This window comes from Cervus elaphus, chromosome 29, assembly GCF_910594005.1.
Source record: "Cervus elaphus chromosome 29, mCerEla1.1, whole genome shotgun sequence".
Classification (NCBI taxonomy): Eukaryota; Metazoa; Chordata; class Mammalia; order Artiodactyla; family Cervidae; genus Cervus; species Cervus elaphus.
In genome coordinates this window covers 17,231,306-17,253,918 of record NC_057843.1, presented here as the reverse complement: position 1 = coordinate 17,253,918, position 22,613 = coordinate 17,231,306, and the positions used below count along the sequence as shown (strand labels likewise).

At 33.9% G+C, this 22,613-nt stretch overlaps 2 protein-coding genes across 7 annotated transcripts in view; one reads left to right on the top strand and one right to left on the bottom strand.

The window, feature by feature from the left end:
- The window catches only part of IFT74 (intraflagellar transport 74), a 96,967-nt gene that overhangs the window by 14,837 nt on the left and 59,517 nt on the right, over positions 1-22,613 (top strand). For all 5 annotated transcript variants that reach the window (XR_006338577.1, XM_043890975.1, XM_043890974.1 and 2 more), the window contains 3 exons: positions 1,324-1,383; positions 3,418-3,479; positions 21,359-21,497. Coding sequence is in view for 4 of the 5 variants with exons in the window: in XM_043890975.1 (XP_043746910.1) it covers positions 1,324-1,383; positions 3,418-3,479; positions 21,359-21,497 (261 nt within the window). In the remaining variant the exon portion in view is untranslated. The remainder of the gene's footprint in view (positions 1-1,323; positions 1,384-3,417; positions 3,480-21,358; positions 21,498-22,613) is intronic.
- Positions 8,438-18,329, bottom strand: LRRC19 (leucine rich repeat containing 19). 2 transcript variants are annotated; one of them, XM_043890978.1, is made up of 5 exons: positions 18,291-18,329; positions 12,712-12,801; positions 11,217-11,730; positions 9,274-9,462; positions 8,438-8,766 (listed from the first exon to the last, which is right to left on the bottom strand). In XM_043890978.1, exons 2-5 carry the CDS (start codon positions 12,790-12,792, stop codon positions 8,438-8,440), a joined length of 1,113 nt encoding a protein of 370 aa, XP_043746913.1. In that variant the 5' UTR covers positions 12,793-12,801; positions 18,291-18,329. The 2 variants fall into 2 exon arrangements, with proteins under 2 accessions (XP_043746913.1, XP_043746914.1); XM_043890979.1 differs by lacking the exon at positions 18,291-18,329 and adding an exon at positions 15,579-15,683.

Here is a 22,613-nt window from a genome sequence, read left to right as displayed (position 1 = left end):
GAAAGTTTAGTCTTTTAGAGTCAATTACATCCAGATAGTTTGCTTTTAGTAGCCTTCCTGTTCAAATTCTGCTTTGACAACTTGCTAAATTTTTGTATCTGCAAAAAGTGGATAATAATATCTACTTCATAGTGTACTTGTGATAATTAAGTGAAACAATGCATATAATAGACTCAGAACAAGGTTTGGCACAAGGTAAATCGATAAATATGTTTGCTGTTGCTGTCACTGTCTAACTTTTTTTTTGCCTGACTTTTTTTTTTTTTCATTTATTTTTATTAGTTGGAGGCTAATTACTTTACAATATTGTAGTGGTTTTTGTCATACATTGACATGAATCAGCCATGGATTTACATGTATTCCCCATCCCGATCCCCCCTCCCACCTCCCTCCCCACCCCATCCCTCTGGGTCATCCCAGTGCACCAGGCCTGAGCACTTGTCTCATGCATCCAACCTGGGCTGGTAATCTGTTTCACCCTAGATAATATACATGTTTCGATGCTGTCCTCTCGAACCATCCCACCCTCGCCTTCTCCCACAGAGTCCAAAAGTCTGTTCTGTACATCTGTGTCTCTTTTTCTGTTTTGCATATAGGGTTATCATTACCACCTTTCTAAATTCCATATATATGTGTTAGTATACTGTAATGGTCTTTACCTTTCTGGCTTATTTCACTCTGTATAATGGGCTCCAGTTTCATCCATCTCATTAGAACTGATTCAAATGAATTCTTTTTAATGGCTGAGTAATATTCCATGGTGTATATGTACCACAGCTTCTTTATCCATTCGTCTGCTGATGGGCATCTAGGTTGCTTCCATGTCCTTTGCCTGACTTTTTGAAGTATGCTTCTGTTTGAAGTGTTCTGTTTGTGCCATGCCCTGTTGATTTTTTTTCAATTTAATTTTTTTATAATTTTTAAAAGACTAAATCATTTTACATTTTCAGTGGTGTAAATTTGTAAATCCATTAACATTTCTTCCCCTTGGGTAAAAGAAGGAGAAAGATCTTCCCCCAGATTTTGTCTTTTCAACATCCTTCTTTATAAGCTTAGACATCTTTTCAGAGAAGGCAACACTCTTGAGCTATTATCTGCAGAAAGAATAGTTCTTTACTGCTTACGTTTCCTTCCAAAAAATGTAGTTTGTTGATTGCCCTAATGCATAGAATGTACTTATTTAAGTAGCTCAATATTTGTTTTGTCTTGGAAGTAGTAATACTTAAATAACTATTTATTTGTAAGATTGAATACCTATATTATAGATTATAGAAAGAATTTATGAAGACTAATAGAATGTTTTTTTTGTACTCTTGATTTTAGTTGGCAGATAAACTTAATACCAATACTGAAATGGAAGAAGTAATGAATGATTACAACATGGTAAGAAAATTTATAAGCAGTTGATCTGTATAGCCTCTAAAATAAAGCATTTATATCTGGAAGTAACTTGATAAAACCTTATGTACCATGAAGATAGGTATTACTCTGATCCTAAATACTACTGTTATATTTAAGTTCCCTTAGTTGCTCTTTTACAATTTCTTCCTGTTGGTTGACTCTCTCAAGTGGATGATTTAGTGTCTTTCTGCAAGGCTGTGTTTGAACTGGTCTCTCATTCAGTATTAGTTAGGGAGTCCCATCCATATATCCTTGTATGTAAATTAGTTTGCAGTACTTCTGGTTTAATATTTGTGCACATGGAGCTGAGTACTCAGTGAAGAATTGTATTAGAAAAGGAGAAAATGAATAGTTACCATATGATGCCAGACATAACAGTACTTTTGATTAGTAAATGAGAAATTGTATTCAATGTTCTTAATGAGTATTTGGTAGAAAATAATGATAATAGCTAGCTTAATTGATTATAAATATTTGGAAGAAAATAAATAAAATTTATATAGTTTATCATTTATTTATTCAAAGAATATAAAAGCATAGGATTTATAAAATGACTCTTCTAAATTTTGGGGCTTCCCTGGCAGCTCAGCTGGTAAAGAACCCGCTGGCGATGTGGGAGACCTGGGTTCGATCCCTGGGTTGGGAAGATCCCCTGGAGGAGGGCATGGCAATCCACTCTATATTCTTCCCTGGCGAGTCCCCATGGACAGTGTAGCCTGGTGGGCTACAGTCCATGGGATCACAGAGTTGGACACGACTGAGCAAATAAGCACAAAAGCAATAATAATGTAGTGAAGTTCTTAACTTGATTATTTTTTTTTCATTTATTTTTATTAGTTGGAGGCTAATTACTTTACAGTAATGTAGTGGTTTTTGCCATACATTGACATGAATCAGCCATGGATTTACATGTGTTCCCCATCCCAATCCCCTCTCCCACCTCCCTCCTCACCCCATCCCTCTGAGTCTTCCCAGTGCACCAGGCCTGAGCACTTGTCTCATGCATCCAACCTGGGCTGGTGATCTGTTTCACCCTAGATAATATACATGTTTCGATGCTGTCCTCTCGAACCATCCCACCCTCGCCTTCTCCCACAGAGTCCAAAAGTCTGTTCTGTACATCTGTGTCTCTTTTTCTGTTTTGCATATAGGGTTATCATTACCACCTTTCTAAATTCCATATATATGTGTTAGTATACTGTAATGGTCTTTACCTTTCTGGCTTATTTCACTCTGTATAATGGGCTCCAGTTTCATCCATCTCATTAGAACTGATTCAAATGAATTCTTTTTAATGGCTGAGTAATATTCCATGGTGTATATGTACCACAGCTTCCTTATCCATTTGTCTGCTGATAGGCCTCTAGGTTGCTTCCATGTCCTGGCAATTGTAAACAGTGCTGCGATGAATATTGGGGTGCACGTGTCTCTTTCAGATCTAGTTTCCTCGGTGTGTATGCCCAGGTGTGGGATTGCTGCGTCATATAACTTCTTAACTTTAAAACACAGGAGAATTCTCAATTTAAAATCTGTATTTTTAATGCCAAATATAAAAAATGAAAACTTAATGTTTTTTTAGTTATGAGAGATAGGTCCAAAGTCTAGACTGACTATGCGCAGGTTGAGTCAAATAGGAGTACTCAGGTAAAATCCTGAATGATTTAAGAATAAAACTTGTGTTGGGTCTAGATTTGACATATTACTAATCAACTATTGAACATTTAATGAAATCTTGAAATTCTGTTTATATAAGTAAAGTTTACGTTAGATTACTTGACAGTCAGTAAACAATGAATATTTTTGGTGTGAGATTATAATGCCTGTGAAAAAGAGTGTTTCTTTGTGTTTGGTGTTGGTAGTGGTTTGTTAAGCATATGCATTTTTTAAAACTTTGCCTGTGGCATTAGGATTATTTTTATAATCTCTAATTGATTCATAATCAGAATGACCTTTAAATAGATAGTTTGGCTTAATGGTAATTTTTTATCACTAACTTTCAGTTAACTCTTTTTTCAGCTTAAAGCTCAAAATGATCGAGAAACACAAAGTATGGATATTATATTTACCGAAAGACAAGCGTGAGTACAATCCATTTAGAAGTCAAACAGATTTATAAGTGACCTGTATAGGTAGTTTAACTTCTGAACCATTTATTTCTTTATAGTTTTCTTCATTGTTTTTCCCTGTTGCATTTTTTAATTTTAAAAAGTTGAATATTTGCAATACAGACTGCATTGTTAATGTATCTGTTGTCTTCATTTAGATAAAATTTCTACCTGTCTGAGTTTTAAATCTAAGGTGGATAAGAACATCTCTACCATTTGCAATTTTAACTTGAACTTCTTAACTAATTCAAATTATGGGATTTAAGCCCCAGTCTAATGAGATGCACTTTATTATTCCATGGGCTATTTATATTATTTTATTACTCACTTACTAATTGATAATTGTTATATTAGTAATCTACTTTATAAATGTAGATTGTATGTGCATCTTTATATATATAACCTAGTCAAAGACCAAATACCAAGTAACTTTGGTTTTTAAATCTTTTTTTTTCAATAATTTTATTTATTTTTGGCTGTACTGAGTCTTTGTTGCTGTGTGAACTTTTGTCCAGTTGCAGCAAATGGGGGCTGCTCTCTAGTTGTGCTTCTCATGTGGTGGGTTCTCTTATTGGGGAACACAGGCTCTATGGAATGCAGGCTTCAGTAGTCGTGGCTCTTGGGCTCAGTAATTGTTGCTCTTGGGCTCTAGAGCACAGGGTCAATAGTTGTGGTGCATGGGCTTATTTGCTCTGTGGTATGTGGGATCTTCGCAAATCAGGGACTGAACCCAGGTCTCCTGCATTGGCAGGCAGATTCTTTACTACTGAGCCACCCAGGAAGCTCCCAAGTAACTTTGACTTTGATGATAAGGTAAATGTGGCAGTGATAGTAATGCCTACAAAGATAAGTGGAAGTAATATAGTGACCTTAGTCCATCTGGGCCACTGTAACAAAATATCATAGACTTGGTAACTTATAAACAACAGGAATGTATTGCTCAGGGTTCTGAAGGCTGGGATGTCCAAGATCAAGGCAGCAGTATAGTCCTGTTCTGATGAAGGCCCTCTTACTGGTTCATACCTTCTTGTGATATCATCACATGGTAGACAGAGCTAGGAAGCTCTTTGGGATCTCTTTTAAGGGGTACTTACTAATCCCATTCATGAGGACTCTACCCTCATGACCTAATCACCTCCCAGCCTTTACACCATTACCTTTGGTGGTTAGGATTTCAACATATGAATGTTGGAGGGACACAAATATTCAGACATTATCAGTAGTTAACGTAATTATTCTTTATTGACTTTTTGACCTTAATTATTGTCTAAAGCAGCGCAAACAGAAGATGAACTATTTTGTACAAACTGTACACATTTTGTTCCATAAACTTATCAATATTAATTTCCTTGAGAGCAAGGATAATAATTAACCCAAATTACCAAAATTCTATAACATCAAAAATACTGTCATATTACCTCCACATGTACAGTAAATACTTGATGAAAAATAGGATGTTAAAATATAAAGATGAATTATTTGAAAGGTAAAGGAAGAATTTTCTTTTCATTAAAAACAAAGAACTCTCCTTCCCCTGTCTATCATTTGATGCTCCTATAAAGTGCTATCTTAAATTACAAATATACTGAAAGTCTCTTCCCTTTTACAAAGAAAATCCCATATTCATGGTAACCAGACACATACTTGAAAACTTCCTTTTTGTTGCTCTGGTTTTAGACCAGTTAACAAATATTCATCATTTACTACATATAAAATACTTTCTTTGGTGTCTAAAAAATAAGATATAATAAACTATAACCCATTGAGAACCTTATATAGTTTAGAACATTTCAGTTCAGTTCAGTCGCTCAGTCATGTCTGACTCTTTGCGACCCCATGGACTGCAGCACACCAGGCCTCCCTGTCTATCACCAACTCCTGGAGCTTGCTCAAACTCATGTCCATCAAGTCGGTGATGCCATCCAACCATCTCATCCTCTGTCGTCTCCTTCCCCTCCTGCCTTCAATCTTTCCCAGCATCAGGGTCTTTTCTAGTGAGTCAGTTCTTCACATCAGGTGGCCAAAGTATTGAAGCTTCAACTCCAAGAGAGCATTAGAACATTTAGTCCTCATTTATTTTCGCATTTATCTACAAACCTATGTGATGCACTGGTCAGATTTGTAAATGTTACATGTGCGTGTTTTATAGATATATTATCCAAAAAGATAACTCACAGATTATAAAGTTAATGATGATGTAAATTTCTATGTCTATTAGGTTCTTTGATTAAGGAAAATGGTCTTAAAATATGGTACTTTGTCCTGAAAATGTTAGCAGTTTCGAAACTTAATAATCTATAGTTGGTAACTAAGGCTGAGTGAGATAGGGTCACTTGACCCTTTAAGAGGAATTTTAAATTAAAGACAAATTATTTTTATAAAGTTTATTTTTATATATACCAGGAGGATAGATTTATTTCATGTGTTAATCAGATGGCCGACATCTTAATAATGCAAGAATATACCTTGTGTTATCCTGTACATTTAAAGGGAGCAGGAAATGCCATACCTTGAGAAAGCAGGTATAAAAAACCTGTGTTTTCTTTCTCTTCTCCTTTAGTGCCACCATTTACTGTGGCATGGGACCCTATGTTTTACTATGGAACACCTACTTATAATAAAGTGGTTGTAGTATATAGGCTCAATATGTTACTATGGTACCTGGCTTTAATTCAGTTTTACACACCTGCTTGAACTAATGATTTTCTTCCATTTCTAATGTCTATACTTTTTTAGTTTTGTATTAGCCAAAATCATTTATCTTTTAAAAATATACATAATTATAAGAGTCTTTTGAATATAAGAGATTTGTTGTAGTCTTTGCTATTTTTCATAGTTATATTTCATTTTTACTATATTTATAAAATATGAACATTTGCTTCTTAAATTAGGAAATAACATTTTGTAAAATGATAGGTTATGTAGAAAAAGATGCCTTATGTTTATATAGTTATCTCACTCTTATAATTGAGATTTAAAATTATAACATTTATATAATTTATGTTATCAGGAAATACCACACATAAAGCATTTATATCCTTTATTGAAAACATGTTCCTATAAATACAAGCAGATATGCATTACAAATGAGTCAGTTATTTTATTTCACAGAGTATATCATCCTAAACAATTTTTATTTTCCTCGGTAGACATTTGAACAGAATTTACTATTTATATAACCTTAAAAATGACTATTGTTAGAAAATAATATACATCTACATTATTTTTAGTCTCTTTTTTCTAAGCAACTATCAGTTATACACATTTTTGAAACTTTATGTTATAGAGAAATTTGAACATACACAAAAATAAAATAACATACTCCTAAGCACCCATCTCCATCAACTTTTATCCAACCCTGCTCCATCTACACCACTGGATGCTGTTCTCTTCCTTGTATAATGAAGAAAATCTAAAACACCATATTATTTAATCTGTAAATATATTTCAGTGTTTTAGAAATTTTTTCTAATATATATAGATAAAATACTGTATACTAAATTACCCCACATATGAAAAGTAAAAATGATGGATTTTTTTTTTACAGTTTTTAGTGCTACTATTTACATTAACTTGTTAAAATTATGATTGTAGCCAGTTGATGATAAAGAATTAGCAAATAATTCACTTTAGACTTTTCTTGTAATAGTTTCAAAGCCAGTGTTCTTTGGACCATTATTGTGCTATGATCTGTTAGTAGCCATGCATCAAAGAAAAGGTTTTGTTGTCAGGAAATCTGGCAAATTCTTAATATTATGCTCTTGAAGAGCAGAAAGCAGTTTAGCTTAGTAAAGTCTTGGGTAGCAAAGAAGTCCTTCCTTACTATAAGTCCTATAGTAAAGAAGCTTGTTTGACTTTGTTTAAACCCAGTATTTTCTCATAATTCTATAGTAGTTTCCACCTGCAATGAGGGAGACCTGGGATCGATCCCTGGGTTGGGAAGATCCCCTGGAGAAGGAACGGCTACCCACTTCAGTATTCTGGCCTGGAGAGTTCCATGGACAGCATAGTCCATAGGTCACAAAGAGTTGGACACAACTGAGCAACTATCACTTTGACCATGTACCTTTTAATCCTCCATCCTGTAAATACTTCTGAATGTCTCTCTGGAAGTTAATGTTCTAGAAAACAAGTTTGGAAACATTGCTCTGCCTACAGCATCCCAAAGAACTAACCATAGGCCAACTGAAGATTCCTCAGCTCCAGAACAGAATCACTTGAATAAAAATGTCCTCCAAAGGAGCAGAATAGGTATTTTTTAAAACAAGATGCATAGATAATTTCCACTTTGGAAGTTACTGTATTATTCAGTTGCAACAGTCATTTATTTTGATGACAATCTTTCTTCATAACTGAAATCAAGAGATTGTGCCCAGACGTTGTGCCTGTGCTTTAAATTGCTGCTAAATTTTCAGAAATTTGTTGTGCCAATTCAGGAAGCATTTAAAAAGATTTAAAAAGCATTTTCCAATTTCATGAATTCATTCTGTGGGCATAAAATCAATCTTAATGTGTTGTCAGTTTAAGCTATCTCTTTTCTTCACTTCAGCTCATGATAAAATTCCAAAATCTTTATTTCTTTACTGATTCCGATCAGTAAAACTTTAATAGGTGTTACATCAAATATCTGGCTAATATGAGAATCTGTTCACTTTAATTAAAGAATAATGTAGATTTTTTTTCCTACTATTATTTTGGGTCTCATATATACTGCTAATAATAGTAATGCTAGTATTTTAACTGTTAGGTACCAAGGAGTGGCAGTTACTGTATTTGAGTCAATGAGAGGAGTGTAATTTTATGATATTTATGTGTTGCAATTAATATGATGGTCTACTGGTCGTAGTTCAGTATACCATTGATCAAAATTTCCATGCCTAAAATGTGAGTGAGTTGGTAACATTTTTTTAAAAATCAGACATTGAAAGAAATTAATTTTCTTCACGTAATTCATGAGTATCTATATATTTGTCTTCAATAAACCCATCATCATCTACCACAAAAGAATGTAGTTGTTCAAATATTACTGTAGTTTCTTCAGAGTTTGTGTCTGGTATCTGTGAAGGAGAGCTTGGATTTCCAGTAAAACCGTCTTCATAGGTTTCTGCTTCATGCTCTTCCAGACGATGATGATTGTAACTAAGCAGAAAATTATACCATACTGGACATTTGATAGCAACTGAAATGAGGAGTGAAGTCATCACTACAGTGATGACAACACCGACAAGAAAAGCCCAGCTTTTTCCATGAGATTCATTTTCTTAAATGGAATAACGAGAAAGAAAGGGTGGGAGAGGAATTTTGTTAAATTGACAAAAATAAAATAATCATAATTACATATCCTAATAACTCCCCAGTATTGGTATTAGAAGTAAATATACATGATCTTACTTAAGCAAAAGTTACTAAAACTGCAGTAAATATATTTCATATTGTGGTGCAAGAATACCTTTTTTCAAAATAACTACCTGTCTTTGCATTGTTTATCCATTCACTCAGAAACATTATTGATTTATACTTGTTAAGTATTGTGACTTAACTAGTTAATACCAAGGCTCAGAGAAGTTAAATAATTTGCATAATGGCATTTGACTGATAACTAGCAGAGCCTACTTAAGAAACCCAATATTTTGTTAATCTTTTCTTGAGTGGAGGAATTGTTCTTTTACACTGTTTCAAGAAATTTAAAATGAGAAAAATGAGAACTCTCTCAGTTTATTTAGTATGCTATCCTCAGCAATATTAATATTCAAAACAAATACAGTACCTGAATTTCTTGTCAAGTTGTTCAAAGAGTTATTAAATGTTGAATTGCAAATGGACTGAAAATGAATGTGAAGGTCTTCAGTTATAGATGAAGGAAATTTTGAGTAACATTCAGCCTTGTAAGGCACTGTTTTGATGTTGTAGCACTTCAGGATATCTGGATAACTACACATGGTGATGCTCTCATTTTCTAGTAGATTAGAAAAAATAAGATTTATTATGGAAAATAAGATTATTATGGTTAATAAATATTATGGTTAAACATCTTATAATTTTTTACCTGGAATAAAAAATCTTATAATTTTTTGACATATCTGTCATTAAAGGTATAAGAAAGAAGCTAGCAACAAAATGAAGAAAGATGCCTCTTTCTGTCTATTAAGTTATTTTATAGATACAGTTTAAGTGCAGTTCTTGTGTATTGTTCAGTTTGTCTGTGTTAGTAAAGTAAAGATGTTGTGATTTAGATTGTGGTGAGCATCTGGAACATGGTATGTAGTTTAGAAAGTAGGGTACCTACTTCCACCTACTCTCTGACAGGATATCCTTAGAAAAGAAGTACTTTTAAAAATTACAATATTTAGGAAACAAGCTAGATGTCCATTGGCAGATGAATGGATAAAGAAATTGTGGTACATATATATATAATGGAATATCATTCAGCCATAAAATGGAATGCATTTGAGTCAGTTCTAGTGAGGTGGATGAACCTAGAGCTTATTATACAGAGTGAAGTAAGTCAGAAAGAGGAAAACAGATTTTGCATATTAACGCATATATGCAGAATCTAGAAAAATGGTATTTTCAGGGTAGAAATAGAGACGTATACATAGAGAACAGACTTTAGACATAGCAGGGGAAGGAGAGTGGGGGACAAATTGAGAGAGCAGCATTGACATATGTACACTCAGTTCAGTTCAGTTGCTCAGTCGTGTCCGACTCTTTGTGAGCCCATAAATCGCAGCGTGCCGGGCCTCCCTGTCCATCACCAACTCCCGGAGTTTACTGAAACTCATGCCCATTGAGTCGGTGATGCCATCCAGCCATCTCATCCTCTGTTGTCCCCTTCTCCACCTGCCCCCAATCCCTCCCAGCATCAGGGTCTTTTCCAATGAGTCAGCTCTTCGCATGAGGTGGCCAAAGTATTGGAGTTTCAGCTTCAGCATCAGTCCTTCCAATGAACACCCAGGAGTGATCTCCTTTAGGATGGACTGGTTGGATCTCCTTGCAGTCGAAGGGACTCTCAAGAGTCTTCTCCAACACCACAGTTCAAAAGCATCAATTCTTTGGCACTCAGCTTTCTTCACAGTCCAACTCTCACATCCATACATGACCACTGGAAAAACCATAGCCTTGACTAGACGGACCTTTGTTGGCAAAGTAATGTCTTTGCTTTTTAATATGCTGTCTAGGTTGGTCATCACTTTCCTCCCAAGGAGTAATGTAAAGTAGATAGCCAGTGGGAGGCTGCTGTGTGGGCACAGGGGGCTCAGCCTGGTGCTCTGTGACAGCCTAGAGGGTGGGATGGAATGGGGGGTAGGGGGAGGTTCAGGAGGGAGGGGACATATGTGTATTTGTGGATGATTCACCTTGTTGTATGGCAGAAGCCAACACAATATTGTAAAGCAATCATCCTCCAATTAAAAACAAATTAAAAAGACAGTAAAAAAAATTAGTCTTATGTGTTGAAACTGCAAACAGTATGCAGAGTGACAGTTTCGTCTTACATATGTAGAACATTCAAGCTTATTCTCTTATTTCTTTTTTTCTGGAGAGGCAGAGGGAGAGCTTGTATTCAGCAATTGCTTTTCAGTGTTTCTCCTGTTTCCATTAAACAGGAATAGTTTCCTTTGCTTTAAGACTTGAAATGAGAGACACTTCTAGGGTGGAACAAGCCAAAATCAATCATTTTGGTTTTAACTAATTTAAATTATGAATGCTTACCTAGTGTCACATTCGATGTCTTCAACCAGTTTTGCAAGTTCAGTAGACTACAGGAGCAGTTCCATGGATTTCCATACAAAATTATGAATTCCAGATGAAACAGTTGTGGTACATCAAAATAGCTTATCAAATTGCCATGCAAATTCAATAGTATCAGGTTTTTAAGAGGCAAAAGTGTATCAGGATTCAGTTGAACTATTTTGTTTTGGCAGAGATATAACTTTTTCAGTTTATGTAATCCTGTAAAGGCACCCTGTTGAATTGTGTCGATGGAATTTCTACAGATATTTAAAATTTCTAGATTGGACAGGTTACTGAAAGAATTATTGAGTAGGATATTGACTTTGTTCTCAATCAAATAGAGCTCAGTGAGTAAAAAATATGTCTGTAGAACTCTTGTGTCTGTAATATTTAGAGTAATTTGATTATAACTGAGGTCAAGTATAGTAACATTTTTATTGATATTTGCTGGAATCCAAGAATAATTCTTTGCACTAGAATTACATTTGACTTCCTAAAAAAGAGAAAATTAGAAATGCATTAATAAGGAAAAATATTGACAGAATTTCCCAAATTTTCATATCTAGGCAATTAGACATTGGAAAGAAATTTTTTTAGGAAAAAAGTCTACTATCTAAGACTTTGATGTTAAAATATGTAAAAAGGTAAAGCAAATACTCCTTTTAAAAATTGGGATGGAGTGTTGAAGATTAAGGCAATTCTGATGTCATATAAGTATCTTCCAACAGTTAGTAAATAATTATTATTGAAAGAATATTGATATATTACCATTTATTATGTGGCAATAAATGGTAAATAATTCTGTTAATTTATTTAGTATTTTAGTATGCAAGATTGATGTTTATAGTGAGAAAATAATGTAAAAATATATAATTTTAAAAAATCAGTAGAGCTACCAACATTACATCTAAGATTATTAAATAATTAAAAAACAATATTCGGTATATAACTGTATAGGGTTAACAACTCAAACTTTGGTATTTTAAAAGAAAATATCTTGTAATAGAAATTGAGCCATGTGTTAAAGTCAGCCGACGAGAAGTGCTTAGCCTATGTGGATATAGATCCAAAGAAATAGTTCTTGTTTTGACTGTTTTTGCAGTTGAAATGTCCCCTGATAGTAATAATAATAATAATGTAACAACAACAATTTCCCTCATAAATATGTGGTTTTTAAAGAAGTTTTGTACATTTTAAAGTGTTTTTATGTCATAACTAATCTCTGATCTTACAGTGAAATTTTATATTATTTCTTGCTTTTAAAGAACTTAGTTTTTTATAAAATGAAGACTGCTTTTGTCCACTTACAATCTGGCTCAGAGATCACATGTTTTGAATATACCCTACTAACTAAAGAGTTTATTTTGATAGTTTGATTTTTTTTTGTTTTTAAGGCCTTCAACATTTTACAATTTAAATTTACACATAGTGTACCTTTGAAAATATTTTCACTGCTTTGATTGTAAAAACTTACTGTTTTAGAAGTCTGGTTTTCTTCTGCTAGTAATAGCGTGGAGAGCAGCCAAAACAAGGTTGCGATGCTCCTGGTTTTCATACTGCTAACCTGATGGAAAAGAGAGTATTTACATCTCGTTAGGAGACTAGAACATTAGTCTTTTGAGGACATTTTGATTTCCTTTTTACTCCTTTTAAGTCTATTTTTTCTTAAAATATGTAAAATAGGAAACAAGTAAAGATCCCTTCACCCTCCCTGCACTCTGATCTTAGAAACTGAAATGCTCCTGGAGAGAATGAACGACAGTAATTTTCAGGATATCTCTTTAGTTCCTAGATCTATTGAGAGGAACTTTAAACCAACTGAAGTGGTTGTGCATTTTAAAATTTTAATATATATGCACAAAAGAAAGTCTAGAAGGATATATATACTTACGTATGTATATATTAATATATCTTTAAGTATATACTCATATTGCTACTTCTTGACTTTTCGACTTTAGGCATTATCTATTCATATTATCCTTTGACTTAACATTTTGGGAGATGAGAGTCCTCAGCTTGCTTTCAAATAACTCATTACCTTCATCTTCAGTGCATCAAATATATATCTACTATCTCTTCACTTTCCTTATCTTCAGTGCATCAAATATATATCTAGTGTCTCTTCACTTTCCAAACATAGTCAATTGTATTGTGGTTAGACGACTGTGAAACGACTTAGCAGCAGCAGCTGCAGTTTATATAACTCAGTTTGTACTTCAGGAATGTATAAAACTGTCAAAGACTGAGCCCTGTTAACAGGATTATTATTCTGTTCCTGCATACGTTTTTCTTTAGTTAATTGTGTTTGTTTTCTTTTCCTGTGCTTAGGGTTTTTTCCCCCATTAATTTATACTCAAACACTCTTAGCAAATCTCTCAATAGTTTATGTATATTAGATATTTTAATCTATTTCATTTGCTTGAAAAAGTCTTTGCTAGAGCCTGCTGCCATGCTCTGATACGGATGAGCTGATCACTAGGCCCTCTATGGAGTTGTTGACCTTCACTCTCCTTCTATCTTCATTGTAGAGATTCTCTTTTGCCCTTGTTATTGGATTCCTGTTTTCTAGAATGCCTTGTCTTGGATTACTGCCTTTTTTCCATGGAGTTTCCTGTAGTAGCTTCCTGAGAAGGTCCATAGGAGGAAATACTTTTTAGACCTTGAAAGATATTTTGGCTAGAAATTTTAAGTAGGATTTCTTAGAATTCTTAGAATTCTAAGTAGGAAATTATTTTCCCTCAAATGGTTGATGGCATTGCTCCGTTGTCTTTGGATTTCTAGTACAATTATCCCTTGGTATCTGCAGGGGATTGGTTTCTAGAAGCCCCTGCAGATACCAAATCTGTAGATGTTCAAGTTCCTTATATAAAATGGTGTAATGTAATGAATATACATTACAAAGGGCCTGATTTTGTATTCACAGGTTTTACTTCTGTGGATTCAACCAACCATGACTGTGTTACTGTTAAGAAATGAGATGCTGTGCCATTCTAATTCTTTATCCTTTTATGTAACTTGCCACTTCTTAACCTCAAAGATGTTTTTCTGAAGTATGTTGCTGAACAATATTATAGAAGTTAGAGGTATATTGTATAGTGATTCAGAATTTTTAAAGATTATACTGCACTGATAGTTAGTATTAAAACATTGGCTGTATTCTCTGTGCTGTACAATATAGCCTTAATGTGGCTGTTCTGAAATTTCATGATCCTTTGTGAGAGTCTATTTTGTGAAAGTCTATGAAATAGGTAATTGGTGGGTGGTTTCAATTGGAAAACAGTGGGAATCTTTCTGAATTATTTCATTGATGATATTGATAATTTTCTTCCCATTTAAAAAAATCTTACTTCCCTTTCTAGAACTCCTTTAATTCTAAAAGGAATTGGATCTCCTTGTATGATTTTCTAATCTTTTATGTTTATTCGTCTGCATTTCATCTCTGTGTGTTTTTGCTCTGCTCTCTGGAACTTTATCTTCAAACTCTTCTATTAAAGTTTTCTCTTTCCTGTTATCTTCTTAATTCTCAGAGCTCTTTTTAATTCTCTGAAAATTTCTTTTGTAATATACTGTCATAGGAATATATTTTCTTGTTTCTTCTTGTTGTATCTCTTGGTTTTTTTCCCCTTGAAAAGTCTTTGTGTCAAAAAAAAAAAAAGAAAAGTCTTTGTGTCTTAAGGTCATGTTTTTCCAGTTTCTTTTGATAAGTATCCATTTTATTAGAGGATTTCTTTTAAACTTCCCATATCTGTTAATATTTGGTTTATGACTTACATATAAGAATGGGAAATGAAAAAACTGATTGGAAACTGCATTTATATGGTTCTTTTTTAAAAAAATATTTTCTTGATGTGGACCATTTTTAAAGTCTTATTGGATTTGTTGCAGTATTGCTCCTGTTTTATGTTTTGGTTCTTTGGCCCCCTGAGCAGGGATTGAACACCATGCCCCCTGGTGTAGAAGGGCAGAGTCCTAACTGTTTGACCTCCAGAGACTTCCCAGCTCTTACCCAACTTTAGACCTTACTATGGAGTGACCTTAATACGCTGTTTTCTTGGGGCATCCCTAACATCATTATCTTTAGATTGTTCCTTTTGGGCTGCTTAGATTCCTCAAAATGACTCCTGATCTACTGCCTGAAAAGGTGACACCAAGTGGCCAGCGTTCTGAGAGCTGAGTGGTGAAAAAGTTGGGTTTAGCTCAGTAATTAGTATTTAATGTTATTTTCCCTGCTTTTGACATAACATCCCTGTAGTCACTTATGCCCAGATTTCATTAGTTTTATTCTCCCCAGCATAAAAAAAAAAACCCTCATTTTTTGCTTAGGTAGTAGGGGGACTTTACCTGACTGGGCAGTGTCTGGGAGAAAGACTTTCAGCTGTTTCAGCCTCTCTCCTTTTCTACTTCCAGAATTCCTGGTGCTGCCAATCTCTGAGCCATCTAGGGGTTCTGCAGCATAAAACAAGTAGCTTCTCAGCTTTCCCCACTGCTGGCTTCAGAAAATTTTGATTTCCTAGTCAGTTTCCACTTAACTTTTAGCTTTCTAGTTTCTAGATTTTATTGCTGTTTCCTCTTCTATTCATTTTGTCATTATAAGTTTCTGTACGCCATATTACCTTTTATTTTCATTTTAGTAGGGTTTTTGAACAGGAGTCAATGTTACTGGGTACATTCAACATGCCCTAACTAGAAATTTCATTTATTTCAGTAATTCTTCTCACTAAATACTTTCCATTTAGCCATTTTATTCATGACCTTAATGTTTCTTATTTTTATTTGTTTTCTTAAAATCAATGTTAGACACTTCTGCATAAAGCAACTATACTCCAATAAAAATTAATTTTAAAATTATCTATTAGTTAATTAATATTAAAAAGAAACTGCTGCAAATGAGCTGTTTGAAAGGGTATGAATATGTTATGTTATTATCATCCTTAGTGATTTTTAAAAATTTAGTCTTTTGAGCCTTCTTATAGCACTTAGTATAATCAGTTGCTTACGATTTTTTAGGGCAGTTTATTCCTTCAAAGCAGGGAGTAAGAAACTACTGTTAACAAGGTTCATTTCAAGTTACTAAAGTGTGTTGCCGCACTGGCAATGAGAAATTTATTGTTATGTCAATACTGGTGTATTCTAATTAACTTCCTCATTGCCTTCCTCACTGATCCGTTTATGTTAATTCCCTTTCCAATTTCTTTCTTTCCATGGCTAAATCAAAATTATAAGAGAAAGCCACTGTTCTCCTAGATTTTGCAATTTGAATGTAGATCATAATAACATCCCTTTTAGAGCCAGAAATGATTTCAAGCTATCACTTATGCCAGACCACTGCCCACAAAAGGGGATCCCTGAATCGTGTATAAAAGGTACGTACCCATGTTTAGTGATCTCTTGGAGTTAGTGTGCAACCTCCTCAGTGGTTTGTTTTGGTATTTCTCAGTGGTGTAGTGAAATTCTTACTGATGTTTTTGTAGGATGCCCTTGTGAGTAATATAGAGGTAAGGGAGAAGTTCCTTTTTTTTTAAAGAGATAAACAGGATAAGGATGAATAAAGGAAGCAGATAATCTATAAAGAAAAGGGTTGACACAAAATAGAAGCAGCTAGAAAAGGTATTGGAGATCAGGTAGGATTGTGAGACTGTGGAAATGGAGACAGAGGATTGTCAAGTATTTATTATATTTATCAGCTACTTTATACTATTATGCTTAAATGGATAAAATCATAAGGGTTAGAAAAGGAATCTTTTTTAATTTATATTTGATAAATTTTAGAGTTAGAAAAGACACATATTCAGAGCTTAAGGTAGATTTTGTTCAAGAAAACAGTCAAAAAATCTAAAGCATTAGTAGGTCTAAAGCTATGAAATGCATTGATTGAGCCACACTAGCCATGGAGCTTTTCTTGTATTTGTACATCTTTTGAGAGGGAAAAGATTGATAAAGGGGATTGATGTTGACTGTCACAACACTACATAGACAAATCCTTAGACAGAAACATTTGCTAACAAATCCTTAAACAGACACAATGGCTATCTTGAAGAAATCAAATTGATGAAATAAATAGCTGATAGCAGAAATTATTCTTGAGTCAGTTTACCCTATTTAAAAAGTTGATTTAAGAGGAAAAGTTATTATTACTTTTTTCTCACTTTAGATTTTTTTCTCAATTTGAAATTTATTTTGAAATGATATTTTGGTTTGAGTTTAGTGATTAAAAAATAGAGAACAAATGGAATATCAGGTTTTTTTAAAAAAATTGTTTTACAAGATTAAATGTTCTTTTATATAGCCTATACCCTATATTATAGGAAAAGAGATTCACACAAAAGGAAATGGTATATATTGAGAAAGAAACAGTATTCTTCTTAGCACAGTTTCAAGTGAGAATTTCTGAGTTTTTGATCATGTGCTTTATATGACTGTTATATTCTCTGAAATAAAAAGACACTGCTGTTATTTTGGCTTGGTTAAATAAAGTGTGTATACTGTAATACAGTTTTTCCATTAAATATTTTAGATATTTATACCAGAATTCAATGTATTTATAGTAAGGTATTAATAACTCACAGTTAACTTTTCTCTTGTAATATCATAGAACTAACTTTCTATTTTTTTTTTTCAAATTTAAAAAGTTTTATAATGGAAAATTTCAAGGAAAAAACTTCTCAGGAAAAGAATCGTCACCCAGTTTTAACAATTATCACCTATTATCCAGTCTTTTTTCATCTTATAAATTTGTTTTTAGGTTAATGTCACTTCCGATTGCTCTGTGATTAATATACTTCAAAATTAAAAGATCTTATAAATTTGATTGGCCAGATGAAATCTTCCTCCCCCCAAATTACTTTGCTTTACGTTATTACTCTATTTGGAAAAGATTTTTTGGCCGTGCCCAGGTTTGTATTTCTAAGATAGCTGTCATGAATATACAATTATATTTTCTGCTCTTTCATCACTTATTAAGGATAAAGATTTTTATGTAGACTTAACAAGCTTAAATATGATTTTTAAAAATTCAACAACAATCACCAAACCTATAAATATATAGGATCTTACCTTTCCTTTTTTCTTTTGTCTCTGAGACTGGTGTGTAAGGAATCTGCTGTCTTTCTTCTACACCATTAAAAAAAAAGCATATCATGTGATTTATTTCACTTTGTCTTAACCTTTGTACTCACTGAACAGGTGGAAGAAAAAAACAAGCTAGATTTCCTTAGCAAAAGATTGACTCTAAGAATAATTTCTTAAAGTCATCTTTGACTTTTTTTAGTGTAACAAGTAAGGTGGCTTTAGCTTAATCTTTGTGTTTCTTAATTTCTCTTGAGAAATTTAAATATTAACAAATTTACCTGTGAGTTAAAGTATATAATATTGAGAATGCATAATTTGAAAGATGCATTGCTAAAGTTATTTAAATGTTAGTCCTAAAGGTATTTTATATTTTGAAAGACTCAAGTTGAAAAGATTGCACCAAGTTTTGTATTCCAGTGAGCTTCACCTTTGTTGTTTACTCATTTTATAACACCATCATTGGTGGTTTTACTGCCAAGTTGTAACAGGAGCAGACTGCTCAAAGCATCAAAAGACCCACCCCTTGGCCATTATGTGGCCCTCAAAGAATCCGTACCTTCCTTGTGCTTCCTTGTGTAACTTCCCCTGTGTAAAATGGAATACTTTATAACATTCGTTCCCATCTAATTGTAGTAGATCTATCAGATAAAAACATAGTTAAAATTCATTGTTGGTAGTAAGTAATATGGGGTTCAGAATGAGTTAGTTCTAACAGATTTAACTCAGTATCCCTAATCTGTGAAACAAAGAGATTGAAATAGATGTTCTTTTATGTTTGAAATTTCTGTGAGTGCATCAGTTCAGTTCAGTTCAGTCGCTCAGTCATGTCCGACTCTTTGCGACCCCATGAATCGCAGCACGCCAGGCCTTCCTGTTCATCACCAACTCCTGGAGCTTACTGAAACTCATGTCCATCAAATCTGTGATGCCATCCAGCCATCTCATCCTCTGTCATCCCCTTCTCCTCCTGCCCCCAATCCCTCCCAGGATCAGGGTGCAGGGTCTTTTTTCAGTGAGTCAACTCTTTGCATGAGGTGGCCAAAGTATTGGAGTTTCAGCTTCAGCATCAGTCCTTCCAATGAACACCCAAGACTGATCTCCTTTAGGATGGACTAGTTGGATCTGTTTAGGTTGGATCTCCTTGCAGTCCAAGGGACTCTCAAGAGTCTTCTCCAACACCACAGTTCAAAAGCATCAATTCTTCGGTGCTCAGCCTTCTTCACAGTCCAGCTCTCACTCACATCCATACATGACCACTGGAAAAACCATAGCCTTGACTAGACGGACCTTTGTTGGCAAAGTAATGTTTCTGCTTTTTAATATGCTGTCTAGGTTGGTCATCACTTTCCTTCCAAGGAGTAAGCGTCTTTTAATTTCATGGCTGCAATCACCATCTGCAGTGATTTTGGAGCCCAGAAAAATAAAGTCTGACACTGCATACACTGTGTCCCCATCTATTTGCCATGAAGTGATGGGACCAGATGCCATGATCTTAGTTTTCTGAATGTTGAGCTTTGAGCCAGCTTTTTCACTCTCCTCTTTCACTTTCATCAAGAGGCTCTTTAGTTCCTCTTCACTTTCTGCCATAAGGGTGGTATCATCTGCATATCTGAGATATACCCATGTAAATTGTAGCAGCAGCATACACATTTATTATGCCACAGTAATTGAGGTTCAAAGTGAAGACATTACTTCTGTTTAGCAATGAGACAAAAATAAATAGAAATTCCAGGTTGTCTGTTTCATTATGGTTATCTTTTATTTGGTTATTATGAGATTCTGTCTATAGGAGAATTTCTGAGTTTAGATTATTTTATTAAGGTATTAGGGCATGAGTGTGTAAAGTGTGTGGAGGATAGATATTTGGATCTATGAGGCTTAGCTAGTGATTGTGAAAACTGTCAAAGTTTGTATTTGTATTTGAAAGAGATTGAATAGAATAATTATATTTTAAACTTAAAGTAGAAATTTATGATATTGAAACAATTTATTTTCAAGCAAGCTTTTTATATGTAATCTTGAAGTATTTAGATGATAACTAGCATCCTACCTCTATTTTTTTCAGAATTTTTCTCTACCCTATGTATAATTGATCTTGCATAGGTAGTAAGTGCACATCACTGGTACTTTTTGTGATTATTTGATAAAGATGGTTATTGTTTGTAATTAATATCATACTACTACTTATATAATTAGGCTTGTGATGTTCCTATTATATTCTCAAGGAAGTTAGCTGATTATTTTACAGTGTTAAAGAAGTTGATAATTTTGAAATACCAATTTTAATTAAAGCAGTAGATAAAGAAGAATTTAAAGAAAATATATTCATCTAAAGCCATGAACTTTTAAAATCAGATTGCACTGTTGATTTTCTTACCCTGCAGTGTAATCAGAGCTGTGTTACTTTTAAATGATTTGGTAAACTTCCATACAAGATTTCAAAGATATCAAAGAATTCTATAGCTAAAAGATACTTGAAAACCACTATTTTAAAATTTAACTTTCTTGTAAACCTTGAGGATATGATAACAAGAAGTACAAATGCATTCTGATATATATATATATAAGACTTTAAGGATTTTCTGTGATAAACTTTGTATTTTCTTACAAGAAAGTAGAGTGAAGAATAAGAAAATAGAAGGATTTGGGGATTGAGAAGAGAAGGATGCTAAAAAAGTCTGTGTTGATGGGGCCAAATTTCTGTGTTCATCTGTGTGCACTTCTCTGGTGGCTCAGTGATGAAGAGTCTTGTCTTTCTGCAGTGCAGGAGACATGGGTTCAATCCCTGGGTTGAGAAGATCCCCTGAGAAAGATAATGGCAACCCTGGTATTCTTGTCTGGGAAATCCCATGGACAGAGGAGTCTGGCAGGCTGCAGTCCATGGCATTGCAAAAGAGTCAGACACAACTATGCAACTAAACACCACCAGCAAAGGAGTTATCACAAACTGTGGTTGAATAACTTATAAGTGTCCTATGTAATTGAGACTGAGTAAAGTTAATTGATTTTCTCTTCAATATAGTAAGAGGAATATTGCATACTTTTGATTTCAGGAAGGAAAAACAAATTAGAAGTGTAGAAGAAGAAATTGAACAGGGAAAACAAGCAGCAGAGGGTATAATCAAAAATATGTCTCCTGAAAAACAAGACAAGTATATAGAAATGAAAACCACAAATGAGAAATTATTGCAGGTAATACTAGCTACTACTCTGTGCTGGGCTACAGCAATCTTACTACTGAAAATATGTTCTGAAAGTGGGCAGGATTGGCATCCCCTGAGAGCTTGACTACACTTACTGATCAGAGTCTTTATTTTAACAAGATGATTTATACAAATCTTTAAATTTGGGAAACACTCATCTAGAAAACTTTGTTTTCTTATGTTGTATAGTGACATAACTTTTACTATATTATTCAGTTCTATGCATCATTCATTTTTGCATATCATAAAGATATCAGTACATGAAGCACTTGTTTTTTAATGAGCTTTTAATGAAAACATTAAAAGGCCATATACAACAGAGCCATATGGATATTTACTTTCTTTCCTTTCCTTGCTTCCTAATAAACACCTTTTACTTGCTATGTCCTCATTTTGAACAGCTGTTGTCCCCTAATTATGGTAAGCAATTTGGATGCCCACTGAGGGGTTACTGAGACTGCTCTCAGCATTCAGACATAATGGTGACTCAGATTTGCAAGGTATTATTGCCCTTTCATGCCTAGATTTTCCTTAAGCAAGCAATTAAAAGAGAATTCGTCCCAACAAATACCAGTGAATGTAGTTTTAGTTTCTCAGATAATCCTTTATTGACAATTTAACTTTTTATTTCAGACACATTATGAAACATGGTAAAACATTGATGAAAGAGTGTTATTAAAATGCTGAAATAGTATCAAAGTATAGCTAATATTGCACAGGGGTTTTTGAATGGGTCTAGTTGGCCCTTGAACAACTTGGGTATTAGGCACGGCAACCCCTGTGCAGTTTAAAACCTGTGTATAACGTATAGTTTGCCCTCAGTGTCTGAGGTTTCACATCCACGGATTCAACTATCTTTGGACTGAGTAGTACATATTTCTTGAAAAAAAATCTGAATGTCAGTGGACCCATGCAGTTCAAACCTGTTATGTTCAAGAGTCAATGGTAAACAGTTGAAGGGTCTTATCCCTAAGAGTGAGCCATGTAAATTGCTATAGGTCTTGGCCTTAAGAGAAAATGGTCAAAAAATATGGAAACATGGTTAAAAAGTCAAATAAAAATTATAACTTTAAACAGTAACATCATTAATTTAAAGTCTTCTGAT